We start from the raw sequence: 26,974 nt of genomic DNA on the forward strand, positions 1-26,974 counted from the left end.
AAAAGACAAACACCAGCGGGGGAGGTAAGTGGCATCTTACTAACACCTTGGCCTGTCGAATACCTGCTTTCTACTTGCTCACCTGTACAGCCTCTCCTTGGCATTGTTCTTTCCTGTCCATGACTCTCCACACCATTCCAATTTAAATATTGCATCTGGCTGGGTGCACTGACACCCTGGTTTCTGGAAATGCCTAATTTGCTTTGTTATATTCCTAGTATTTATCCTCTCGTTAACGCTTTCAGGCATTGTTTTAAAATGTAGGATTTAGTATCCTGATATGAGGCCAACACGATTGCCGTTGAAGAAATACAGTTCTGTAAGATGAGGTCACGCCATGCTCCACAGGGCCACATGGGGACGCACTAGAGTGGAATCAGAGGCAAAAGGATCGAGGCAGAAGTGTAGGCAAAGACTGTTGTCATTTTCACTGGGAGCAGTGGGCCAGGGGAAGCAAGCAGCCTAAGGAGGTTTAGGATTAGCTAGTTGGGATAATTTCAGCACAGTTCAGAGTGCAGGGGCTGTCCTTAGTTTCCTGGCACCTAGGGAAGGGTCTTGAAGCATAAGAACTTGATAAAGGCAGTAGTTGTGGGGTCTGGGCTCTGGAATGGCTGGTTTGCATGTGAAAGGCACACCCAGTGGGGAATGTTATCTGGAGGAATCAGCTAGCTCTAGGAGGCGCAGTCTCTACAGGATCAGCAAGGCCCCAAATGTTAGCACTTCAAAATAAAAAAACATACTTTAACACATGGATATCCAAAACAAAGGGAAGGAGGAGAGTGGCAAGGAATTTTCTAAAGTCTTCCAACAGGTAAGAACCAGGTCAGAAGTACCAACAGGAAGTCAGACCACAGGGCCCATGGCACTGACACTGCTCTGAGGCAAAGTTGCCCATTTACCATTTAGACCTTTAACTGTGAGGTGTGTAACCTACCTGTGAGCAGATTACAAATCTTTAACCCTCAACTCTCACGGATGACGTCATAGAGCATTCCAGAGCTGCACCCCCCCCCCCATCCCACAACTCAGACAGGAAAGGTCATCTGCAGGCCAGAGTGTGAGTACAAGGGGGAGAGGCACATACTCCCAGAGACCAGATTCCCGTAGGGGTCTAGCACCATGTCTCCAGCAAGGGCCCTCCCCACTGGAGCCACCGGCTCCCTCTCTCCAAGTGAAACTCACACATAGATCATGAACGCGACTAAGCCTGAAACGAAGTCTTTAATTAAATCTTGTCAGGTGCACTGAATGATGCATATATTCCTTATTTCTCTTTGTTGAAGACAGAGGCAAACAGCATCAATAGTAGGAACAAAGGGACAAGAAATTGTTGACTTACGTGCTACAGGAACACACAGCATTGAGCTGGCATTTACATCTTTATAGATAAGGGTAAGCAAGCAGTGGGTGTATCTGCAAGTCAGACCACTTGAAGCCATGTATCTGTATATATATACACACACAGAAATACATATATATTAGGTCTATACACATTTATATACATATATATGGCCTCAGGTGGTGTACATACATACACATACATGTACATACATATATTAATATTGGGAGGAGATAAGGTCCTTTGTCACCAGACTGCCTCTGTACTTTGTCATCACTAAATTAAATCCTGGCTAGTTTGTTAAGTTCTACTTTGGCTTACTGATTTTTTTTTTTTTACAACAATTTCACCTCAGAGTTATGACTCACTTGTTGTAGGAAACTATTTCCTTAATGTTTGTTACAGGAGTCTGAATTAATCGGCATCTTAGTACCATTTAAGTCACTATGAAGACGTAACACAGCAGGCCTGAGACTGCTATTCTCTTGAGCTTGCAAGGTTCACCTCTGCAAGGGCTGGGGCTTGGGACCTTAGATTTCAGGAGATTTCCCATCATTCCCACAAATGACAAGTGGCTCAGTGTGCCCAAGTTTTTTGTTTAACTGTGTGGCTTAATGCCAAAGATCTATCCTTCTAGAGGTCTAGAATGTGGTATGTGCTAGTGTGTCCCCAAGAAACCCAGGGCACTGGGTCTCTAATTAGTTTCCCCAGTAGACATTTCAATCTATTGCTGTTAACTCCTTGATAGAGCTTAAATTAGGCCCGTCCTGTGTGACTTCCCTGAGACAGGACCATTGCAGATTGTCCCTGGTTTCCTCTGGACTTCAGTCCTTGTGTCTTTTCCCTTGGCTGAGTTTGCTTTGCACCATTTTGGTGTAATAAAGCACAGCTGTTGACTGTAACAATATGCTGAGTACTGTGAGTCAGCAAATCACTGAAACTGAGGGTGGTCTTTGATGACCCAAAACAATCATTCGTTATGACTACGATCTGGCCATAAAAGCTTGTGTAGATTTTCTTCAATCAAGGTCAACATATGTTCTATACGGTGCCAACTATATACACAGCTTTGTGTAAACACTGTGAGGGAGCCAAACATTATAATATAAATTCCCTGCTGCACGTAGCCATTCACTAGAACACACATATACTGAGTGTCTACTAGGAAAACAAGAAACAGAATGGGACACTGGCTGGATGTGGGTGATGATGAAAAACGCTGCAGAGTGTGTCTGGCTTGGGCAACATGGCAGAAGACAGGAGGATTCACGGAGAATCCAGGCACCTTAAACACAACTCTGAACAATCTACAGATCTCAGTTGTAAGATCTGTTCTCAGAAATTTTTGTGGATACCAGGCTTTTCACTTCTCCAGTTAATTTAGGATTTCTATCCCAACATCAAGATAAACCACCAGAGAACCATGACTTTGGACTATACCGTTTTGCCTGTTTTCTCAGAGTCCTTCTTCTTTGGCATTATAAGCTAGGCAAAAATACAGAAGATGTATAAAAGAACCAAATGGAAACCAAACAACTGTAAAATTCACAAACCAAAATGAAAACTCACTGGGTGAGCTCAATAGTAGATTATACATGAGACAGAAAGAAACCCATGAGCTGAAAGGGAGATCAATGGAAATTGATCAATGTGAGGAACAGAGAAAAACAGACTGGTGGAAACAAAAAGATGGGAGCCTGAGGGTCCTATGGGACAAGAATGTGAGAATTATCATTCATGTTACTAGAGTCCCTGAGAGGAGAAAAAGCGTGGGGTTGAAAAAATACTTGAAAAATAACTAAAAATCTCCCAAATTTGGCAAAGGGCATATACCACATAATTCAAAAAGCTGAGAAAACACCAAACAGGATAAACCCTAAAAATTCTATGCCAGGACACATCATAAACTGCTGAATGTTATAATAAAAAGCACTTTGAAAGCACCTGACAGAAAGGATGCCTTTCAAATAGAGGAACAATGGGTTGAAAGGCAGGTTTCTCATCTGAAACCATGCTGGACAAAAGGAGATGGACAGAAGAAACAACAGACATGTTTTCTTTTGTCCTAAAAGAACTGTGGACCCCAAGTCTTATGTCCCACAAAAATATCCTTCAGGAATGAACATAAAGACATTTTTAGATGAAGAAAGAAAAAACATTTGTTAACAGCAGACATACCCTAGAAAAAAGGCCACAGGAAATTTGCCAAACAGAATGGAAATGTTAACAGAAGACTAGGGACTTCAAGAATGGAGAAACAACAATGGAATGGTAAAAGTAGAGGTAAACAGACTATGCTTCTCATGAATTTTGTGGGGAAAAAAAAAAACACTTAGTTGAGGCAAAAATTACAATATCCAATATAGTTCTTAGTATACAATGAGAAAATACTTACAACAATTATATTAAGAATAGGGAATGCAGGTGAACCTAATGGAATCAAGGTTTCTATACATCAAAGTGCTAAAATGCTGGTAACAGTCTGTGATAAGTTATGTATACATAATACAATACATAAAGAAAATTAAGATATACACTCAAAAACATTACAGATGTATCAAATGGAATTCTAAAAAATGTTAAAATAACCCACAGGAAACAGGATGGGGGAACCCAAATAATAAAAACTGGAAACAAGAGGAATAATACAAAGGGAACACACAAAAAAAGATTAATAAAATGGTACAGTTAAGCTCTAACATATCAATAATTATTTTAAATTTAGATGATCTAAACCTATGAATTAAAAGTGGCAAAATGGATTTAAAAAAAAGTATGACCCCAACTACATGCTGTCACAAGAAACTTACTTCAAATATAATGATGTAGATGTTAAAAATAAAATTATGGAAAAATATAAACTACAAACATTAATAAAAAATGCAGGGGCTTCCCTGGTGGCGCAGTGGTTGAGAATCCGCCTGCCGATGCAGAGGACGCGGGTTCGTGCCCCGGTCCGGGAGGATCCCACATGCCGTGGAGCGGCTGGGCCCGTGAGCCATGGCCGCTGAGCCTGCGCGTCCGGAGCCTGTGCTCCGCAGCGGGTGAGGCCACAACAGTGAGAGGCCCGCGTACAAAAAAAAAAAAAAAAAAAAAAAAAAAAATGCAGTAGTGACTATACTAATATCAGATAAAGTACGCTTCAAAGGCAAGAAAATGAACCCTTTTATTATGATTAAAGGGTCAATACACCAAGATGACATAGCAATCCTATATATGTATACACACCAAACAACAGAACTTTGAAATACATGAAGCAGAAACTTACAGAACTTGTAAGGAATAGACAATTTCTCAATTATACTTCAGAACTTCATCATCCCTCTCTCTGCAACTGACAGAAATACTACACAGAAAGTCAGCAAGGATGTAAAATATCTGAGCAATAACCCCAACCAAGAGGATTATGCAGACATTTATAGAAACTTCACCCAGTGACAGCAGAATACACATTCGTTTCAAGAAGCCTTATAGAACAAGATATACCACACCCTGGGTCATAAAACAAACTTCAACAAATTTAAACAGTCAAACCAAACATGAAACAAATAAGAAATCAGTAACAAAAAGATACCAGAAAATGCTCCAAACAGTAGGAAATGAAACAACATACTTCTAAATATTACATGGGTGTCAGAGGAAGTCTCTAAGGGAATCAAGGGATATTTAGAACCGAATAAATTGTAATGAAAACTTGTGGGATAAAGCTGAAACAGTGCTGAAGGAACTGTGTAATACTTAATGATCCGTCAGAAAAGAAAAAAAAAAGGTTCAAATCAATAATCTCAGCACCCCTCAAAAAGTAAAAAGAGCAAAATACAACCAAAGCAAAGTAGAAGATACGATATCATAAAGATCTGAACAGAAATCAGTGAAATTAAGAACAGAAAGGTAAAGGGACTCCCCTGACAGGCCAGTGGTTAAGACTCTGCTCTCAATGCAGGGGGCATAGGTTCGATCCCTAGTCGGGGAACTAAGATCCCACATGCTGCATGGTGTGACCAAAACAAAACAGAACACCCAGAAAGGCAATAGAGAAAAATCAATAAAATAAAGTGCTGGTTCTTCAAAATGATCAGTAAAATTGGTAAATGTCTAAGATTGACAATGATTAAAAAGAGAGGTGACATATTTCCAAAATCAGGAATAAAATGGGATATAAGTACAGACCCTGTTGCCATTAAAAAGGGAGGGCTTCCCTGGTGACACAGTGGTTTGAGAGTCCACCTGCCGATGCAGGGGATGCAGGTTCATGCCCCGGTCTGGGAAGATCCCACATGTTGTGGAGTGACTAGGCCCGTAAGCCATGGCCGCTGAGCCTGCACGTCCGGAGCCTTCGCTCCGCAATGGGAGAGGCCACAACAGTGAGAGGCCCGCGTACCGCCAAAAAAAAAAAAAAAAAAAAAGATAAGGGAATACTCCCAACAACTCTCCAAATAAAAGTTAGATGAAACATTTCCTTGAAAAGGACCAACAATCCAATTTATCCAATATGAAAACAGATACTATGACTAGTTCCATACTTATCATATAAAATAATATGTAACTAAAAAGTATCCAGAAAATCTCCAGGCTCAAAAGGTTCACTGGAGGATGTTATGAAACATTAAAACAACAATTAAAAACAATTACACAGTCTTCCTAAAAAACAGAATTTGGGAAGCCACTATCACCTTGACACCAAAACCAGACAATGACAGTAGTTAAAAACAAAGAGTGACAACTATGTATCATCAATCAAGAGATTATAGGAAAACCTGCTCAAAAAAATATAATCAAATGGAATGCTTTAATATATATTAAAAAATTTATACTCCACAGCCAAGTGGGGTTTATTCCAAGGATGCAAGGCTGGTTCAATATTCAAAACTCAATGTAATACACTGTATCAATAGGCTAAAGAAGAAAAACCAGATGATCACATTAACTGATGGAGCTAAAGCATCTGACAAAATCCAACATTCATTCATGACAAAAAAAATCTCAGCAAATTAACAGAGGGAAACTTTCTAGACTCGACAGGAAAACTCTATGGAAAAAAAAAATGACTTACAACTAACACTGTATTTGATGAAAAACGGACCGTTTTCCCCCTAATATCAGAAACCAGTCAAGGATGTCCTCTCTTAACTACTCTTACTCAACATCATACTGGTAGTCCTAGCTAAGTGCATAAGAAAAGGAAATAATACGTATACAAATAGGAAGAAAGAAAACTATTTGCAGTTGACATTTCTATGCAGAAAATACCAAGTATTCTATCCAAAGAAATGGCTAGAAAATAACTGAGTTCAGCCAAGGCTGCAAGATACTAAAATACCACCCCCCAGAACAATTATCTTTCTGTATACTACTAAAGATCATGTGGAAATGAAAGTTTAAAACAATGCCAATAGGGAATTCCCTGGCAGTCCAGTGGTTAGGACTCCTCGCTTTCACTGTAGGGGGCATGGGTTTTATCCCTGGTGGGAGAACTAAGATCCCATAAGCCTTGAGGCCAAAAAAAAAAAAAAAAAAAAAAAAGCCATTTACAAATAACTAAAAAATAAAAAAACAAAACAAAAAAACCCCCAACAACCTAGACATAAATCCTAACAAAAATGTACAGAACCTGTACTGTTCAATATTATAAAATGGTAATGAAATATCAAGAATTACTTAGATACATGAAATGCCATACCATGTACTGTGTTCACGGTGTTGCTTTTAAACAAACTGCTCTACAGGTTTAAATCAATTTCTTTAAATATGTGAGCAAGGTTTTTTTGCATCCTAAGATTTATATGGAAAGTCCAAGGAACTGGGAAAGCTGAGTTAATTTAAATAATAAAAAAGTATTCACTTTACCCAATTTTAAGATTTACCAGATAGCTACAGAAATTAAGTAAACAACAGATTGAATCAATAAAAAGTCTGAATGTTTGGTGTTCAAACCACCAAAAGAACCGTTTGTTTTTTAAAAAAAAACAAAGCCTGAAACAGTCTTAACTGGTGCAATAAAACATGCCCGTGTGTCATATGTATATCTTTATCTACTTAAATACTTGTCCTCAAGTGTCTAACTCTCCCAATACTGGACAGCAATGAATGTATATATAAGACACATAAAGGGTCAAGGCCCTTTGCCAGTGAAATAACATTCCCCTCACCCCAAGTAAACTAATAGATCCATGACAAAGTGCCATAATCTTGACAGAGAAGTCTCAAAGAAACTGTGTTTGCATTTCATTTTTTCATGTAAGTTTCCACCTTCTTTTTATAAAAATTCCTGAGATAACACTACAGTGTAAACTAAGGGGAAAAACGTAGCTAAAGTTTTCCTTAGTGCACAATAAACACTGGTCTCTCCCTCACAGATGAACTCTCAAACATAGAGTAAGGCTCTAGGCTGGGTCAATTTCTACAATGCATCTTTACACAACTACTGATGATCCGTGACAGGTTTTCTCACAGAGAAGATACCTGTGGGGTTTCTCTTTGGTATGTACGATCAGATGTCATGGTAGGTGTTTTCTCCTGCAAAAGATTTTCCTCAGTGTTTACATTCAAAATCTCTTTCCCCAACAGGAGTTCTCGGAGGGTGACTGAGGTTTGCCCACTGGTGAAGGTTCTTCCCACATCTGTCACACTGACAGGGTTTCTCCCAGTATGAATCCTTTGATGCTGAGTAAGGGATGAGCTACGACTGAAGGCCTTTCCACATTCACTGCACTTATAAGGCTTCTCTCCGGTGTGGATGATGGCATGTCGAATGAGGTTTGTGCTCCAGCAAAAGGACTTCCCACACTCCATGCATTCATAGGGCTTCTCTCCACTATGGATCCGCTGGTGCCTTGTGAGGCCTGACCTGCGGTTGAAGGCCTTCCCACACTCTGTGCACTCAAAGGGCTTCTCCCCAGTGTGGATGCTGAAGTGCCGAATGAGGTCTTTCCTAGTGCTAAAGGCTTTCCCACATTCTTTGCACTCAAAAGGTTTCTCTCCAGTGTGGGCCCGTTTATGCAAGATAAAAGTGGAGCAGTGGGTGAAGGCCCTTCCACATTCAGTGCACACAAAAGGCTTCTCCCCAGTGTGAATCCGCTGGTGCCTCTTGAGGTATGACCTGTGGTTGAAGGCCTTCCCACACTCGAGGCATTCAAAGGGCTTCTCCCCAGTGTGGATGACGTAGTGGTGAATGAGGGCTGCGCTCTCACAGAAGGCTTTCCCACATTCACTGCATTCGTAGGGCTTCTCCCCAGTGTGAGTCTGCTGGTGCCACATGAGGTATGACTTGTGTTTAAAGACCTTGCCACATTCAAAGCACTCATACGGATTCTCACCACTGTGGATGATGTGATGTCGAAGGAATCCTGGCCTATGTCGGAAGACTTGCCCACATTCTTTGCACACGAAGGGTTTTTCACCGGTGTGTCTCCTCTTATGTAAGACAAAATTGGAGCGGTGGGTGAAGGCCTTTCCACATTCATTGCATTTATAAGGCTTCTCCCCAGTGTGAATCCGCTGGTGTTGTGTAAGGTAGGACCGGCGGTTGAAGGCCTTCCCACATTCCGTGCACTCATAGGGCCTCTCTCCGGTGTGGATCATGTGGTGCTGGAGGAGGTGTGTGCTCTTAATAAAGGTTTTCCCACACTCTGTGCATTCATAGGGCTTCACACCGGAGTGAATCTTTTCATGTCCAGCAAGAAGGTGTTTCTTGTTAAAAACTTTCCCGCATTCATTGCATTTAAAGATACTTTCTTCTTCCTGAATCATGTGATCAGTACCAGATCCACATGAGTCATGGTCATGGACAGCACCTCCTGGGGGGACCAGCTCCTCTACAATCCTTGAACACACACCACCAGCTGTCCCTAAGCTGCCATGTTCAGGACTCATTTTCTCAGGAAGCTTCTCCCTCTGGGGGTCCATCCCTGGTCCCAAGTGTCCTTCCTGTATTTCCAACAGCCCATCCTGACCCTTGGTTTGTCCCAACTGGGAGTCCCCTGGGCCTCTTTGTATTAGTTCCTGGATAGAGGCTCCCTCAAATAGGGTTGGCTCACAAGTGGTAGGTTCTGTGGTCTTGGGTTTTCCTTTGTCAACTGAAAGAAACCCAATAAACAAGGCCCATTAGTAATACCAACAAGGAAGAAACAAAATCAGCATTTCATTGAAAAAGATAAAGATGAAAACAGTGCCTCTGTGTCTGTTTTACTACCTCTGAATCTCAACATTGTAACTTCTTTCTTTCTTGGTCATTAGACTGCTGACACCTTGAAAGCCAGACCCAGTAAGAGAGTCTGCAATGGACATAACGCCACAATTTCACAGGCTTGACTGGACAGAATAATGATGCCTCTGGGGGCTTTCAGTTTCCTTTAATTGAAGACATCCCATGTTGCTGTAAGAACACTAGGAAAAGGGAATTCCATAATGGTACAGTGTTTAGGACTCCGTGCTTTCACTGCCAGGCCCTGGTTCAATTCCCGGTGGGGGAACTACAATCCCGCAAGCCAAGTGGCATGGCCAAAAAAAAAAGAACACTAGGAAAAGGCATCTAATGCAGCCCTGATAAAAGACAGGAAGTGTATAACACAAATTCAACTATCTCTAAAGAGAAGTATGGTCCTTGCCCCAGCTCTAAGGAAGTAACCTGTAAACTGGGTCTCTCCAGAAAAGACAGGTGTGTCTTTGTTCTTCATGGTGAGCCCCTAGGTAGTTTATGCTAAAGAGATGACATTAGGTCTGGGTAAGGTCTGGCCACAGCAGAAAGACCAAACATGTAATTAGAAAGCTGGGGCTTTGAACCATGAGTTATCAGCTGGATCTCTGGAAAGGGAAGAAGGGTGGAGACTGAGTTCCATGTACAATGACTCATTCAATCATGCTTCTGTAATGAAGACTCAATAAAAATCTGGATACCGAGGCTCTGGTGAGTTTCCTGGGTTGGCAACACTCCGTGCACATACTGCCAAATATCGATTCCAGGAGGTAAGGAGACGCTGAAGACACGGAAGCTTCGTGTTTGGAACACCTCTGGCTCCTCTTCTACTCTGTATCTTTTGCCTGTAACAAACACGATTTGTGAGCTTAACAGGTTTTAGGGAGTTTTGTGAGTCTTCCTAGCAAGTCACTGAACCTGAGGGTGGACTGGGAAACCCCTCAACTTGCAGATGGTTCACAAGACCTGGGCAGATTTGGCAGTCCTGGAGTTCTGGATTTCTAACCTTGAGTTTAGCTAACTGTGTGCAGGAAGAGACCAGGGGAGTCCTACTGGCACCACTGGAGTTGTCACAGAGAGGAGGTGGGAAGGACACTATAGCCTTAGGACACAGAATGTACAAAGGCCCCCCAGGCCATGAGGATGGTATTGACAAGAATCCAGGGAAACTGATTCCCATGGTTTTGACCTGGGTTACAGTGAGGACTCCCAGGACAGGGCTCATTAGGCAGGAGGTGAGCAGGACTGGGCTGGACACATTGGGTCTGTTATGCCCAAACAGTTTGGTGAAAAGATTAGCAAAATACACATGATCTAGATGGAGAAAATATTAATAGCTTACTTGAAGACATTAAAGAGGAGCTATACCAATGAACACGGGGGGAGGTGAAATTGGAGAAAGATGGTCAAAAGGTACAAAATTCCAGTTTTAAGATAAGTCCTAGGGATGCAGTGTACAACTCAGTAACTGTAGCTTACACTACTGTATGCTATAAAGAAGCACTGTTAAGAGAGTAATCCTAAGAGTCCTCATCACAAGGAGAAAACTATTTTCTTTGTCTTTTCTTCTTTACCTTTTTTTTGTGTGTGTGTGATATGCGGGCCTCTCACTGTTGTGGCCTCTCCCGTTGCGAAGCACAGGCTCTGGATGCGCAGGCTCAGCAGCCATGGCTCACGGGCCCAGCCGCTCCGCGGCATGTGGGATCTTCCCAGACCGGGGCACGAACCCATGTCCCCTGCATCGGCAGGCGGATTCTCAACCACTGCGCCACCAGGGAAGCCCTCTTCTTTACCTTTTATTCTATCTGTATGGGTGTCAGCTGAACCTACTCTGGTAATCATTTCACAATATATGTAAATCAAACCATCAGGCTGTATGACTTAAAACTTACAGAGGACTTCCCTGGTGGCACGGTGGTTAAGAATCTACCTGCCAATGCAGGGGACATGGATTCGATCCCTGGTCCAGGAAAATCCCACATGCTCTGGAACAACTAAGCCTGGGAGCCACAATTACTGAGCCCGTGTGCCACAACTACTGAAGCCCATGCACCTAGAGCCCATGCTCTGCAACGAGAAGCCACCGCAAAGAGAAGCCCGCACACTGCAACAAAGAGTAGCCCCCACTCGCCACAACTAGAGAAAACCCGCACACAGCAACGAAGACCTAACACAGCCAAAAAAATAAAATAAATAAATTAGACAAGCCTCTTAGATAGCCTCATCCACCAGAGGGCAGACAGCAAAAGCAAGAACTACAATCTTGCAGCCTGTGGAACAAAAACCACATTCACAGAAAGACAAGATGAAAAGGCAGAGGGCTATGTACCACATGAAGGAACAAGATAAAACCCCAGAAAAACAACAAAATGAAGTGGAGATAGGCAACCTTCCAGAAAAAGAATTCAGAATACTGATAGTGAAGATGATCCAGGACCTTGGAAAAAGAATGGAGGCAAAGATCGAGAAGATGCAAGAAATGTTTAACAAAGACCTAGAAGAATTAAAGAACAGAGATGACCAATACAATAACTGAAATGAAAACTACACTAGAAGGAATCAACAGCGGAATAACTGAGGCAGGAGAACAGATAAGTGACCTGGAAGACAGAACGGTGGAATTCACTGCTGCGGAACAGAATAAAGAAAAAAGAATGAAAAGAAATGAAGACAGCCTAAGAGACCTCTGGGACATTAAATGCAACAACATTTGCATTATAGGGGTCCCAGAAGGAGAAGAGAGAGAGAAAGGACCAGAGAAAATATTTGAAGAGATTATAGTCGAAAACTTCCCTAACATGGGAAAGGAAACAGCCACCCAAGTCCAGGAAGCGCAGAGAGCCCCATACAGGATAAACCCAAGGAGAAACACGCCAAGACGCATAGTAATCAAATTGACAAAAATTAAAGACAAAGAAAAATTATTGAAAGCAGCAACGGAAAAACGATAAATAACATACAAGGGAACTCCCATAAGGTTAACAGCTGATTTCTCAGCAGAAACTCTACAAGCCAGAAGGGAGTGGAATGATATACTTAAAGTGATGAAAGGGAAGAACCTACAACCAAGATTACTCTACCTGGCAAGGATCTCATTCAGATTCGATGGAGAAATCAAAAGCTTTACAGACAAGCAAAAGCTAAGAGAATTCAGCACCACCAAACCAGCTTTACAACAAATGCTAAAGGAACTTCTCTAAGTTGGAAACACAAGAGAAGAAAAGGATCTACAGAAACAAACCCAAAACAATTAAGAAAATGGTCATAGGAACATACATATTGATAATTACCTTATATGTGAATGGATTAAATGCTCCAACCAAAAGACACAGGCTTGCTGAATGGATACAAAACAAGACCCATATATATGCTGTCTACAAGAGACCCACTTCAGACCTCGGGACTCATACAGACTGAAAGTGAGGGGATGGAAAAAGATACTCCATGCAAATGGAAATCAAAAGACAGCTGGAGTAGCAATATCAGATAAAATAGACTTTAAAAGAAATGTTACAAGAGACAAGGAAGGACACTACATAATGATCAAGGGATCAATCCAAGAAGATATAATAATTATAAATACACATGCACCCAACATAGGAGCACCTCAATACATAGGGCATCTGCTAACAGCTATAAAAGAGGAAATTGACAATAACACAATAATAGTGTGGGACTTTTAACACCTCACTTACACCAAAGGACAGATCATCCAAACAGAAAATTAATAAGGAAACACAAGCTTTAAAAGATACAATAGGGCTTCCCTGGTGGCGCAGTGGTTGAGAATCCGCCTGCCGTTGCAGGGGATGAGGGTTCGTGCCCCGGTCCGGGAAGATCCCACATGCCGGGGAGCGGCTAGGCCCGTGAGCCATGGCCGCTGAGCCTGCGCGTCCGGAGCCTGTGCTCCGCAACGGGAGAGGCCACATCAGTGAGAGGCCCAAGTACCGCAAAAAAAAAAAAAAAAAAAAAAAAAAAGATACAATAGACCAAATAGATTTAATTGATACTTATAGGACATTCCATCCAAAAATAGCAGATTACACTTTCTTCTCAAGTGCACATGGAACATTCTCCAGGATAGATCACATCTCGGGTCACAAATCAAGCCTCGGTAAATTTAAGAAAATTGAAATCATATCAAGCATCTTTTCTGACCACAATGCTATGATATTAGAAACCAGTTACAGAGGAAAAAAAGTAAAAAACACAAACACATGGAGGCTAAACAGTTCGTTACTAAATAACCAAGAGATCACTGAGGAAATTAAAAAATACCTAGAGACAAATGACAATGAAAACACGAAGATCCAAAACCTATGGGATGCAGCAAAAGCAGTTCTAAGAGGGAAGTTTATAGCAATACAAGCCTACCTCAAGAAACATGAAAAATCTCAAATAAAGAATCTAAGCTTACACCTAAAGGAACCAGAGAAAGAACAAACAAAACCTCCCAAAAAAAAGTTTGCAGAAGGAAAGAAATCATAAAGATCACAGCAGAAATAAAGAAAACATTAGCAAAGATCAATTAAACTAAAAGCTGGTTCTTTGAGAAGATACAAAATTGATAAGCCATTAGCCAGACTCATCAAACAGAGGGAGAGGACTCAAATCAATAAAATTAGAAATGAAAAAGGATAAGTTAAAACAGACACTGCAGAATACAAAGCATCCTAACCTACAAGCAACTGTATGCCAATAAAATGGACAACCTGGAAGAAATGGACAAACTCTTAGAAAGGTATAACCTTCCAAGACTGAACCAGGAATAGAAAATATGAACAGACCAATCACAAGTAATGAAATTGAAACTGTGATTTAAAATCTTCCAGCAAACAAAGTCCAGGACCACATGGCTTCACAGGTAAATTCTAGCAAACATTTAGAGAAGAGCTAACACCTATCCTTCTCAAACTCTTCCAAAAAACTGCAGAGGACGGAACACTCCCAAACTCATTCTACGAGGCCACCATCACCCTGATACCAAAACCAGACAAGGATACTACAAAAAAAAGAAAATTACAGACCAGTATCACTGATGAATATAGACGCAAAAATCCTCAACAAAATACTAGCAAACAGAATCCAACAACACATTAAAAGGATCATAAAAAAATTAATTTAAAAAAGTAAAAAAAAAAAACAAAAAACCCCCTGCATTCCTATCTCACACTATACTCAAATTCTACCTCAGACCAAAAATAGTTAAATGTTAAGTGCCAAGCTTAGAACATCTTAGAATAAAACAAGGATATCTTTTTGATATTGGGGATAGAGTAGCATCTATAACTGATAAAAGTATCGGGAATGTACAAAAAAAATCCCTACAAACAAAAGGGAAACAAGTTAACAGAAACAGGCATCTTCCATGAAATGACATTTCAAAGTAGAAAATACAGTTGTTTCTCAGTATCCACGGCAGATTAACTGGTTCCAGAAACCCCCTACTCATACTAAAATCTGCAGATGCTCAAGTCCTTTATATAAAATGGTGGAGTATTTGCATATAACCTACACACATCCTCCTGTGTATCTTCAATCGTCTCTAGATTGCTTATAATATCTAATACAATGTAAATGCTATATATTGATAAATAGTTGCCAGCACAAGGCAAATTCAAGTTGTTTTTTTAAAAATTTATTGTTTTGGCTGCACTGGGCCTTTGTTGCTGCACGTGGGCTTTCTCTAGGTAAGGTGTGCAGGTTTCTCATTGCAGTGTCTTCTCTTGTTGCAGAGTACATGCTCTAGGCGCACAGCTTCAGTAGTTGTGGCACACGGGCTCAGTAGTTGTGGCTCACAGACTCTAGAGCACAGGCTCAGTAGTTGTGGTGCATGGGCTTAGTTGCTCGGTGGCATGTGGGATCTTCCCGGACAAGGGCTTGAACCCATGTCCCCTACATTGGCAGGTGGATTCTTAACCACTGTGCCACCAGGGAAGCCCCAAATTCAAGTTTTGTTTTTTTGAACTTTCTGGTATTTTCTCTTCCCCCCAATGTTTTCAATCTGTGCTCGGTTGATTCTGCAGAGGCAGAAACTGCAGATACGAGAGGACAATTGTACAAATGGGCCTATAATCACATGATAAGGTGCTAAAGGTTGTGAACGAGGGAAATGCAAAGCAAGCTCACCTAAGATACAATTTTGTGTCAGTCTGTTAAGCAAAAATTGAGGAGCCTTACAGCGTCAAGGACTGAAAAGGACATAATTGGTGGAATCTGGAGAATTATAAATAGGTACATCCCTTTTAGAGAACATTAACACCTAAACTTGAAAATTTGCATAACCTATAATCCAACAATTTTACTCTGAGAAATAACAAAAGACAAGCCTGATCACGTGCAAGATTACCAAGATATATGAATGTTCTTGGCAGTACTGTTTGTGAGGGGGAAAAATGTAAAAAATTAAATGCCTCAGAAAGTGGATGAATACAATATGAAACGGGAGCATTTTTTATTTGCTTCAAGTGTAAGAAACCTGGGCACATTTTTACCTTGAGCAGAGCAAGGATGAAATTGCTAAACAAGGAGAAAGTAAATGAAGAAATAATTCACCTAAAAGGTGTACTCTGGACCACGGTTCAACAACTGGCCATGGCCTGGGCCAAGATCTCTTCCACTAGGTGAAAGGAAAACTATAGACTGAGAGTCTGAATTAGTGTGGAAGGGTAGAAGACCAAGCAAAACAAGGGGGTCGATTTTTAACATGAAAACTTGCTGACACATGAGGGGTCACAAGCTGAGACATCTGTGCTGGGGAGGCAGTCACTGCGAGGATGGCCGGGTGTAGGGGCCGATGGAGGTGGAGGGGGGAGGATACAGTCTCTGGGGCTGTATCCAGTCTCCAACCTGCTTGGACGGCAGGACCATGCGCTCTAACTTGGGAGGGGAAGGAGTGAGCATCGTGATGGGTTCCTTGCCAGGCATGTTGACTGGGTGCCTCTGTGATATTCAGGTGGAGAAGGGCAGAGAGTGGAGGGCAGAGGCTGGGAATTGCCCCTCTAAGGGGCTGTCGACAGGCTGCACACAGACACTCGCAGGCTGGTGGGGCCGCCCCAGGGACTAGGAGGGAAACAGCACAACTCTGCAGGGGCCCTATCACCACACACGGTGGCCCCAGTGCCCTCAGCAGCCCAGATGTGGGGTACAGCAGGACAAATGTCACCATCAGGTTTTACCAAACAGAAGGAGTAGGGAGACGTACAGCAAGGGAAAGCTTCCTGAGTGTCTGGACGGACAGGGTAGGAAACGGGAGGCAGAAGAGAGCTGGAGAGGAGCTGGGAGAGGAAGGAAGGCCCTTTTCCTCAGAGGTCAGAGGGAAACGTGAGATGCATTACTCATTACAATACAGGGACATGAATGACACCAAAGGCCCACGAGCCACTGACTGCGGCGCAGACGCTGTGCTAAGCGGTTTTATGCTTTAACGCGTTATGTGACCACATCCCCAACAACCCAGGGACGGAGCAACTATCAGGAACAGACTGAGCACAGCAGACCACACTCGCCAAACCATCTGCTCCTCTCCTTGGACACACGGCTCAGCCCCATCTCCCAGCCCCGCCCCCCGAGTGCGGCCAAGTGCCAAGTGCCTGTCAGCGGAAGCGGGGGGCTAGTGTTTGTGGGAGTCTTCCTTGCCCTCTCACTCTCCTCTGCCAGCTGCAGGAGGTACGGACAACCTTCAAGCCACACGCTGACGGCAGAGCGGACCCGAGTCCATGAACAGCTGTGTGCTGCACAGTCACACGGACCGGGTGTGACTCAGAAAAAGTGCTTCCAGGGACATCCCTGGCGGTCCAGTGGTTAAGACTCCGAGCTTCCACTGCAGGGGTCACAGGTTCGACCCCTGGTCGGGGAACTAAGATCCTGCATGCTGCGAGGCATGGCAAAAGAAAGAAAGAAAGAAAGAAATACAAAAAAAGAACAACTGCTTCCATATGCTGAGCACCAAGATGCTGCAGTCTGTCTGACACGGCAGCTAAGATTTAACTTAGTCAAACTTATATATACAAAGACACAACGAGATCCCGAAGTTCACTAGGGCCACAGAGCTGGTGATCTGTCGGCAACCAGGTTTGAAGCCCAGGCAGCTGGAGCCCAAGACACATCTCAGCTCATGTACCTCTATCCTCCAGGAGGACAGAGGGACCTGGGGTCAAAGGGCTCCGTGGCCTCCAGACCACCACAGAGGCCCAAACAAGATGCTTCCCCAGGGAACCAGGGCCAGCAGCCTCCCCCTGCAGGGTCTCCAAGCTGCCCAAACCTTGGCTCCTACCTGGACAGGTGCTTTGGGAGAGGTCTTTCTTCACCGTCCACAGCTTCTGCCCCTGCTCCAGCTGGAAGATCAGCTCAGATCTGGGAACAGGACACCCTGTTCATGGAGAAAGGAAGAAGACACTAGGATTTCTGTGAAAACAAAGAAAACCCCTTGATCTAGCATGGGACTTCAGGATGTGGACAAGACCTCAGAATGAAGCTGATTCCATCCACAGAAATCCTGACCTGTAACCTGGAAACCAAGGTCAAAAACACCAATGTTGCAGGCTTCCTTGGTGGTGCAGTGGTTAAAAATCCGCCTGCCAATGCAGGAGACACGGGTTCAAGCCCTGGTCCGGGAAGATCCCACATGCCACAGAGCAACTAAGCCCCTGTGCCACAACTACTGAGCCCATGTGCTGCAACTACTGAAGCCCACGTGCTTAGAACCCATGTTCCCAACAAGAGAAGCCCACAATGAGAAGCCTGGACACCACAATGAAGAGTAGCCCCCGCTTGCCGCAACCAGAGAAAAGCCCACAGGCAACAACGAAGACCCAATGAAGCCAAAAATAAAATAAATAAAATTTTTAAAAAAACACCAAACACCAATGTTGGGATCCAAAGACTTTAGACTGCAGTGATGGTTGTATAGACAACACCTGTTCCCTTTGACCTCCATTGCAGAGTTCCAACTCTATTCAGCTGCAGCCAAGAGACACAGAGAAAATTACCCCCTCCTTCCAGAAGGTGTTTACTAATTAACCCAAGTGAACTGCAACCACCTGTGCATTAAAACCTCCTGAGATGTCTGGTTCATATCCAACTGAAACCAAATAGGAACTTTCCGGTGGCACAGTGGTTAAGAATCTGCCTGCCAATGCAGGGGACAGAGGCTCAAGCCCTGGTCTGGAAGATCCCACATGCCGCAGAGCAACTAAGCCCATGCACCACAACTGAGCCCATGTGCTACAACTGCTGAAGCCCACGCACCTAGAGCCCATGCTCAGCAACAAGAGAAGCCACTGCAGTGAGAAGCCTGCGCACCACAACGAAGATTAGCCCCCATTCGCTGCAACTAAAAAAAAAGCCTGTGAGCAACAATGACCCAATGTAGCCAAAAATAAATAAATATATTTATTTTTTAAAAAAAGGAACCAAATCTCTGCAGGTGAGGCGTGGATACCTACAGATTTAAAAAAAACCACCCCAGATTCTGGCATCAAGGGAGGGCTGAAAACTCTGGTTTCCACCAAGTTGCAGGTGACCTACACCAGCCCTCTAGAGGAGAGAGCTCTAGTCCAGGATGGCTGAGTGAGGGGACCGGCTGGTGCTGTAGTCCTGCAGCAGCCTGGGTCACCTGTGAGGGATCCTGCCCGAGGCCCTAGACCAGGAAGAAGCAGACAACTGGATTGGCACCCACCAACCCGGTAGCCAGACCCACCTCTGAGCTTTGTACTGGTGAGATAATAAATTTCCTCCAGGGTGAAGACTGAGCCAGTCTGTCACATGCAGCCAAACACAGGTGCAGGGGAAAGACACACAGACTTGGCAGGAAGTCGATGGCAGAGGTGCCAGGACTCGCCGACAGCTTCTCTGGCAGGCAGGGTTCATCAGTCATCACTAAGCAATGTGCTCTCCTGTGTGCTCTGTGCCCAGCATGAGGCTCAGCAACAGCGACTGAGACCTCCCTTCAGCTGTCAGGAGTCACGCTCCCTGTGACCTCAGGGCCTTTGCACATGCTGGCCCTTCTCCTTGGAAGGCTGTTCTCTCCCCACCTTGCTCCTTCCATCTACCTCTCTTTGGGTCTCAGCTCAAATGTCACTCCCTGAGAAGACTCTGCTGAACAGTGGCTGAGTCCAGGTGCTTAACCAATCCACCACATCACTATGAACTTTTAACCTTAATAATAATTGAAAGTTAACGTTTACAGGGTGTAACCATATCCCAGGGACTGTACCAAGCAATTTAAATGCATTGTGTTGTTTAAAATTGATGGAATAATTTAAAGAACTCACATATTTAAAATATTGACTCTTTTCGGTCAAAGTAAGGTATGTCTCCATTGATCTAAGTCTTTTTTTAGATACCAAGCAAAACTCTTTAGAGCGCTCCTCCTGTCTAGGTCTACAAGGGCTGTGAGTCCCTAGCTGCCACCTGATCTGGGAAGAGACGGAGCACTTAGTCTGTCTCGCCATGGTCAACACACTAAGTTTCTGGGCTCGTGACCCTGGGGCAACCAGGTAACCGGCTACTGGCTAACGCCGAGGTCCCCCCATAGACGGCTGGGATTCAAGTGTGATCAACTGAGCCAACAACAATGAAGTCTGTGGGGGGCCGCTCAACTGAGCTGCCCACCACCCTGTGAGAGACTGAAGGCACTGCCTGCCCTATGAGGGCACACCTGGCCAGAGTCCAGGCTCTGGTTCCTGGAGCAATACAGGGATCCGAGTGGCATAGGGCACCCCCCTCACACATGCCATGGCACAGAAGAGGCTTAGACTGCTTCACAGGCAAACCTTGCCACGGCTGCTTGCCTTACTGTTGTTGCAGTTTGCCCCAACCACGTAGTGGATAAGAGATCCCATCTCTGGAGACTGCTAGTTCAACGTATAATGGGGGGAGAAACAAAGGAATAAGGAATATTGTTTTTGCTGCCCTCTGAGACACCTGAGGATGTTTCTCAACCTACTCCAGATTATTTCAGCCCGGCCAATGTGTCCGGCACTCATGAGTGCCGCTGCAGACCAGCACGCGGAGAGCTCTTCCTCAACACCAAACGGTCACCCCATCAGGACACTGCCACCACCACTGAGGTCCTGAGGCATGAGCCCCAGCCCCTCCCTGGAAAGGCAGGCTGCCACGCACAGTGGTTGCCACTTGGGACTGCTAAGAGGCTACCAGGTAAATACTCAAATAAAAGAAAGAAAAATGGTGGTGGGGGGGGCATAAAGGTGACCCCACCCCAAAAGATTTTGTTTGGAGGCAGAAAAAAAAGGAGTGCGGAGGAAGGGGCTCGTTATGCTGTGGACCAGGGCCATCCAGGGGAGAGGCTGCATCTTGGAGGCCCCAGGCCCCTCCCCCCCCTTTCTTCTCCTCAGCAGGAGACAAACTAAAACTAAAAACCAGGTTTTTAAATGGCTAAAAAGCTCAAAAGGAAGAAAGAAGTGGGGGGGGCTTCCTTGGTGGTGCAGTGGTTGAGAGTCCACCTGCGAATGCAGGGGACACGGGTTCATGCCCCGGTCCGGGAAGATCCCACATGCCGCGGAGAGGCTAGGCCCGTGAGCCATGGCCACTGAGCCTGTGCTGCGTCCAGAGCCTGTGCTCCACAACGGGAGAGGCCACAAAAGTGAGAGGCCCGCATACTGGGAAAAAAAAAAAAAAAAAAGTAAATTATCTTTAGAATTTGCTAAAATGCACCATCTGGGCTTCCCTGGTGGCACAGTGGTTGAGAATCTGCCTGCTAATGCAGGGGACACAGGTTCGAGCCCTGGTCTGGGAAGATCCCACATGCCGCGGAGCAACTAGGCCCGTGAGCCACAACTACTGAGCCTGTGCGTCTGGAGCCTGTGCTCCGCAACAAGAGAAGCCGCGATAGTGAGAGGCCCGCGCACCGCGATGAAGAGTGGCCCCTGCTTGCCACAACTAGAGAAAGCCCTCACACAGAAACGAAGACCCAACACAGCCAAAAATAAATTAATTAAAAAATAAAAATAAATAAAAAATAAATAAAATGCACCAACCGACAAAACTTCATGAATTTAATACTGGGGCTCAAATCATAGCTATACCTGGGGATACCACTAAATTGAAACACTCTACTCCACCACTGTAAAAAGTACCTAAATATTAAAGAGAAAAAATAGGTATATCTCACTTTGACTGTAGCTTTACCTGAATTTCCTATAGCCCTAGTACCCAATGTCCTAAAGTATCCCATATTGGGCATAGATGCTCTGACACAATACACAATTAAAATAAACTTTTGGCACTTAGAAATTAATTGGCTTGATAAAATGGGCCCCTGTAGACCCGAGTTAAAATAATTATTCAGCCCAATGTAAGTTGAAATGGGCCTTTGGGGAGTAAAACTTTTATATAAGACCTAATTAATCAAGGGGTGATAATCCCCACTGCTTCTCCACATGACAGCCCAGCTGTGCGTGTTCTTAAACCTAAAAAAACACAGGGCACCTCACTGTGAGTTACTGCAATCTTAATGCAGTGGCCCCATCTGTTAGGGTCCCTGTTACTGACTGAATTGTGGCTCCCTAAACTGCATGTGTTAAACCCTAATCCCCAGTGTGACCCTATATGGACTTCGGGCCTTTAAGGAGGTAGTTAAGGTTAAATGAGGTCACGGGGTGGGGCCCTGATCTGGTAGGACCGGTATCCTTTTAAGAGGAAGAGAAGGCCTCTCCAAGCCACACGAAAAGTCAGGTAAGGACACAGCAAGAAGGTGGCCAGCCAAGAGATCCTTATCAGCAACTGAACTGGGACTTCCAGCCTCCAGAACTGTGAGAAAATAAAGCTGCTGTTTAACCACACAGTAATGGCAGCCTGAACTGACTAACAAGATCCACACACCCAATACCCAATATTATTAGAACCCGGTAATTATTCTTCAATTACAGATCTGGCTAACGTGTTCTGCTGGTGTGTATTTTGACAGCCTCTCAACCACGGTTTGCCTTCGCTCTGAAGGTAAATAGGACTCCTCTCCCAGGCTGCCCCATCAACAGCTCTGGCAACACCCACACCCTCTGCAGCCAAGACCTCAGCTGCACCCACCCACCTCTCTCCAGGAGCACAGGCCATGTTAAATCAATGACAACCTCATCTAAGGAGATTCACCTGACACACTTGTGACAGTGAGTCCAACACCTTTTAATGCTTTGGTGACTAGTTTTAGATAAAAATACTATTTAGTATTACTTTGTTTTGGGTTTGGTGGCCACATATTCCTCATTTATAAATTTTATTTACTCTCCCTGATGCTGATACTTGCAAATCAGCCCACCTTAAATGAGACTCCCTCCAACAAAAGCTCTAAAATCTGCTCAAAATACTGTTAAATAGCCAGTCCCTTCAGTGTCCTCAGAGACTCCTTCACCAAAGAGGCTTTGAAAACCTCTTTTCACACCTCCTGGAGTTTCTGAATCACCTACGGGGCCACAAGATGCCCAAGGGCTTCTGATGTAACAGACTGCCCCCTCAGCCTGGTACTATATGCTACTAAAACAACAACTAACTATACGCAAGGCTCTCCGGATAATGAAGGCTGTTGCAGACCCCGAGCCACTGACTGCCACACCCAGCTGCCCATCAAGCTTTGGATCATGGCAACAGCACATCACAAGCTCAGCACAGCTCCTGAGGCCCCAGGACAGGATGGAACCCAACCTGGGCCCTCTGACATATTCCTCTTGTAGGACAAGATGGGTCCGTGCCAGATGCCGTGATGCTGGAGGAGGGCACCCCTCCCCACAGCCCTTGGCTACCTGGGGAGCACCTTGGGATTAAGTGAGTGAACAGTTGTGGGAGTTTGTGGATCTCTTACATCCATAGCACATGACGGAGCTCAGTAGATTGCTGCTTCTTTCTATCCCATAGCCAGAATGTCCAAATAAAAAATGGGACCTAAGAAACATTTCTTGGCCTATTCAGGGGGTCATCTTATTACTAGATGCCCTGATCAACAAATGGCCTCCTCTTCACATTCATTATAAACTGTTGGGCCATTGCTTAAATACTGCCTCCCTCAGGGTAAAGAAACTCTTGTCTCACAAACACCCCAAAAGTAAGTCAAAATCACATGTCCTTACATTTACAAAGGCCACAACGATAGGCCTTGTCAGGAAGCTCCGTACTCCCTTTGGAATTACAGACATTACTGACAATAACCAAGATACACATTTCATTTCTCAAACTACACAATGCTGGGCTCTGGAGAGGTAGTCAGTAGAGCTTTACGGCCCCAATAGGCCCCAAATAGCTGGTTTAACTGAAAAACAACGATTTCCTTAAACAGCTCCTTTTCAAACTCCAGTCTGACAAACAAACCCCTCAATGGACCTCTATCTCATCACTTAGCCTTAATTCAAGGCTCCTTGAATCACATACCTTTAAAAATGTCCCACTGCCCTTTCCTGCTCCGGAAAGGAATGTGCCTCACCTCTATGTACACAAAGACTCATTCTACAGGAGGCCATTCACACTGTCTCCCCTGCAGTTACACACAGAGCTTCCCATCATCCCATGAGGCTGGAGACCAGAAGGAGGGGGCACACACTCCTGGCACCCCCACAGACTGCCCCACAGGCCAGGCAGCTGGTTACCTGATATGGAATCCACTTGCCCTCAACTTCAAAACAAAACAAAACAAAACAAACAAACCAAACCCTGAAGAAAAGCCATATGGCATTCTGGTAACTGTTGCTCTTACTATAACTGGTCTGGGTGCTTTCATTGGTTTATAACTCAGAGGCCTGAACCCTCTGAGGAAGCCACTGTTTCAATCAAACATGGCAAATACCGAGGCCCACATCAAGTCAAGTGCGTACCCACTTGCAAAGGATACCCTGCCCCACGTCCCAGACCAAAACCTCACCGATGAAGATGACTTCACCTGGGGACACGAAAACCTTCACCCCAGCAGATACCCATGAACTTCCTCTCCTAAGACAGAAATCAGACCTGGGACCTTTTTGTTTTCTTCTATTAGGGATTCTACCATGTTCCTGAGCTGCTGTCTGTGATCCTGGTATATGCCTCAGTCTGCCAAAAGGGAAAGCTCCAATTTATAGCTGGTTGGTCAGGACAGGTTGTGAGGGCTTGTGACTGACATTTGAAGTGGGTGGGTGGGAGGTGGAGGGGCTGTCTTATGGGACTGAATCCTTATTAACCTGTGGAGTCTGTGCTAACTCCAGGTAGTTAGGGTCAGAATTGCCTGGTATGGAAAACCCAGACGTTTGATATCAGAAGTGTTATGAGGAAAAGGGATTTTGTTTGTTTTTTTAATTAATTAATTAATTAATTACTGGCTGTGTTGGGTCTTCATTGCGCATGGGCTTTCTCTAGTTGCAGCGAGTGGGGGATACTCTCTGTTGCAGTACGTGGGCTTCTCATTGCAGTGGTTTCCCTTGTTGCAGAGCACAGGCGCTAGGCACGCATGTTTCAGTAGTTGTGGCACATGGGCTCAGTAGTTGTGGCTCACGGACTCTAGAGCTCAGGCTCAGTAGTTGTGGCGCATGGGCTTAGCTGCTCCTCGGCATGTGGGATCTTCCCGGACCAGGTTCAAACCGGTGTCCCCTGCATTGGCAGGCAAGTTCTTAACCACTGCGCCACCAGGGAAGTCCCACGTTTGTTTATTATTTTTTTACGAATACCACACTAACATGCACACACATGTATATATACAAAACCATACTTTTAGCACACCTTATAACTCCTAAAAGATACTCTTAGGCTCTCCCCAAATTACATATCGATTTTCTTGGCTAATGCTACATAAATGGGAAACATGAGCCTGCCTGCAAGGACTTCCTATATCTCTACTTATGTTCTTCTTTTTCATTCTCAAAATGGTTTTCTATACTCTACAGGACAACTTATGCCATACCTTCTAAAACTCTCCACTATTATCCCCCAACGTTTCCTTAATGTGATGTGGAATATCGGAGCATACTCTTCCTGTGCAATCCAAAGTCACACCCTTGCCCACCTCTTTAAACCTCACACACCAGGCCACTATTCCTCCTGCCCTAACGCAAGCAGATCCAGGTTCCAGACAACTAGGGACAACCCCTAGTGCCCCAAAGCCTGTTGGAAATATTCAAATCTCACAGATACTAACTAATACAGTGGGGATGCTGTGACAATTTCAATGAGTGGAGCATGAATAGTGCCTGAACAGTCCTGATACCTGGTCAGGGCTCAGGATACCTGCATAGTGACAGTTATCAATTGCTTATTAAAAGTGACCCACTTAATATATGTTTTCTTAGATTTCTTCAAAAAGGGAATCCTGCATTACTCCAATAAATGGGAAACCCAGGGTCACTTCCCTTGATGGCACATCACCATGAAAAAAACACAGAAGTGAAATCAAAACAGTGTTATTAAGTTCCAGAGAGCTCAGCTGCCTGCTGCTCAGGGCTCCTGGCCTAAGGCTACTGCCTCTGTTGACAAGGGGAAGTAGCAACAATTGTAGGGGTAGGGAGTGTGGGGAAGGCAGAGAAGGTATGTTAGGAGGGAGCACTAAACCCAGACTTTCCAACAAACACATTCAAGGAGGCAGGAAGAGAAGAAATGATGGAATGGTTATATCAGGTTGTATCGCAATGCCAGCTGAACAAGTGTCCCTGCACTCTCAGAAACAGGATTTCTCAAGCTGACATAATAATTTAGGTCAAGATAATTCTTTGTTGGAAAGGTAGGGAGGAGCCCATCCAATTATAAGGATGGTGTAGGATCCACGTGCAGATTGTAATAACCAAAACTATCTCCAGATGTTGCTGAGTTTCCGCTAGGGAGCGACATCATCTCTGGTTGAGAACCACTTTTATGGTTATAAATAGGATGATGAGAGAAAGTGAGAGGGATGGATGAGATGCTCCATGAAGTCTGGTAGTCAGAACACAGCTGCTGAGGAGGTGGCAACTGGGCTGAGAAGGGGCAGCCATGTAAAAAGCCAAAATGGAGAGGGCAGACAGCAGAAGCAAGAAGAACTACAATTCTGCACTCTGTGGAAGGAAAACCATATTCACAGAAAGATAAAATGAAAAGGCAGAGGACTTTGTACCAGATGAAGAAAGAAGATAACACTTCACAAAAACAACTAAATGAAGTGGAGATAGGCAACCTTCCAGAAAAAGAATTCAGAATAATGATAGTGAAGATGATCCAGGACCTTGGAAAAAGAATGGAGGCAAAGATAGAGAAGATGCAAGAAATGTTTAACAAAGACCTAGAAGAATTACAGAACAAACAAACAGAGATGAACAATACGATAACTGGAATGAAAACTACACTAGGCTGAATCAATAGCAGAATAACTGAGGCAGAAGAACAGATAAGTGACCTGGAAGACAGAACGGTGGAATTCACTGCTGTGGAACAGAAAAAAGAATGAAAAGAAATGAAGACAGTCTAAGAGACCTCTGGGACAACATTAAATGCAACAA

The 26,974-nt window shown here is 44.1% G+C and overlaps 1 protein-coding gene across 4 annotated transcripts in view; it reads right to left on the reverse strand.

The window, feature by feature from the left end:
- Window positions 1-26,974, reverse strand: part of LOC136791943 (zinc finger protein 264-like) — a 39,013-nt gene that overhangs the window by 3,851 nt on the left and 8,188 nt on the right. For 2 of the 4 annotated variants that reach the window (XM_067020021.1, XM_059044625.2), the window contains exons 3-5: window positions 17,809-17,904; window positions 10,235-10,378; window positions 7,802-9,414 (exon numbers count right to left, since the gene is read on the reverse strand). In XM_067020021.1, the coding sequence (XP_066876122.1) occupies window positions 7,802-9,414; window positions 10,235-10,378; window positions 17,809-17,904 (1,853 nt within the window). Of the gene's footprint in view, window positions 1-7,801; window positions 9,415-9,530; window positions 10,379-17,808; window positions 17,905-26,974 lie in introns of those variants that run through there. The other 2 variants (XM_067020022.1, XM_059044629.2) reach the window with 2 other exon arrangements.

The sequence above is a fragment of the Kogia breviceps genome, chromosome 18 (genome assembly GCF_026419965.1).
Source record: "Kogia breviceps isolate mKogBre1 chromosome 18, mKogBre1 haplotype 1, whole genome shotgun sequence".
Lineage (NCBI taxonomy): Eukaryota > Metazoa > Chordata > Mammalia > Artiodactyla > Physeteridae > Kogia > Kogia breviceps.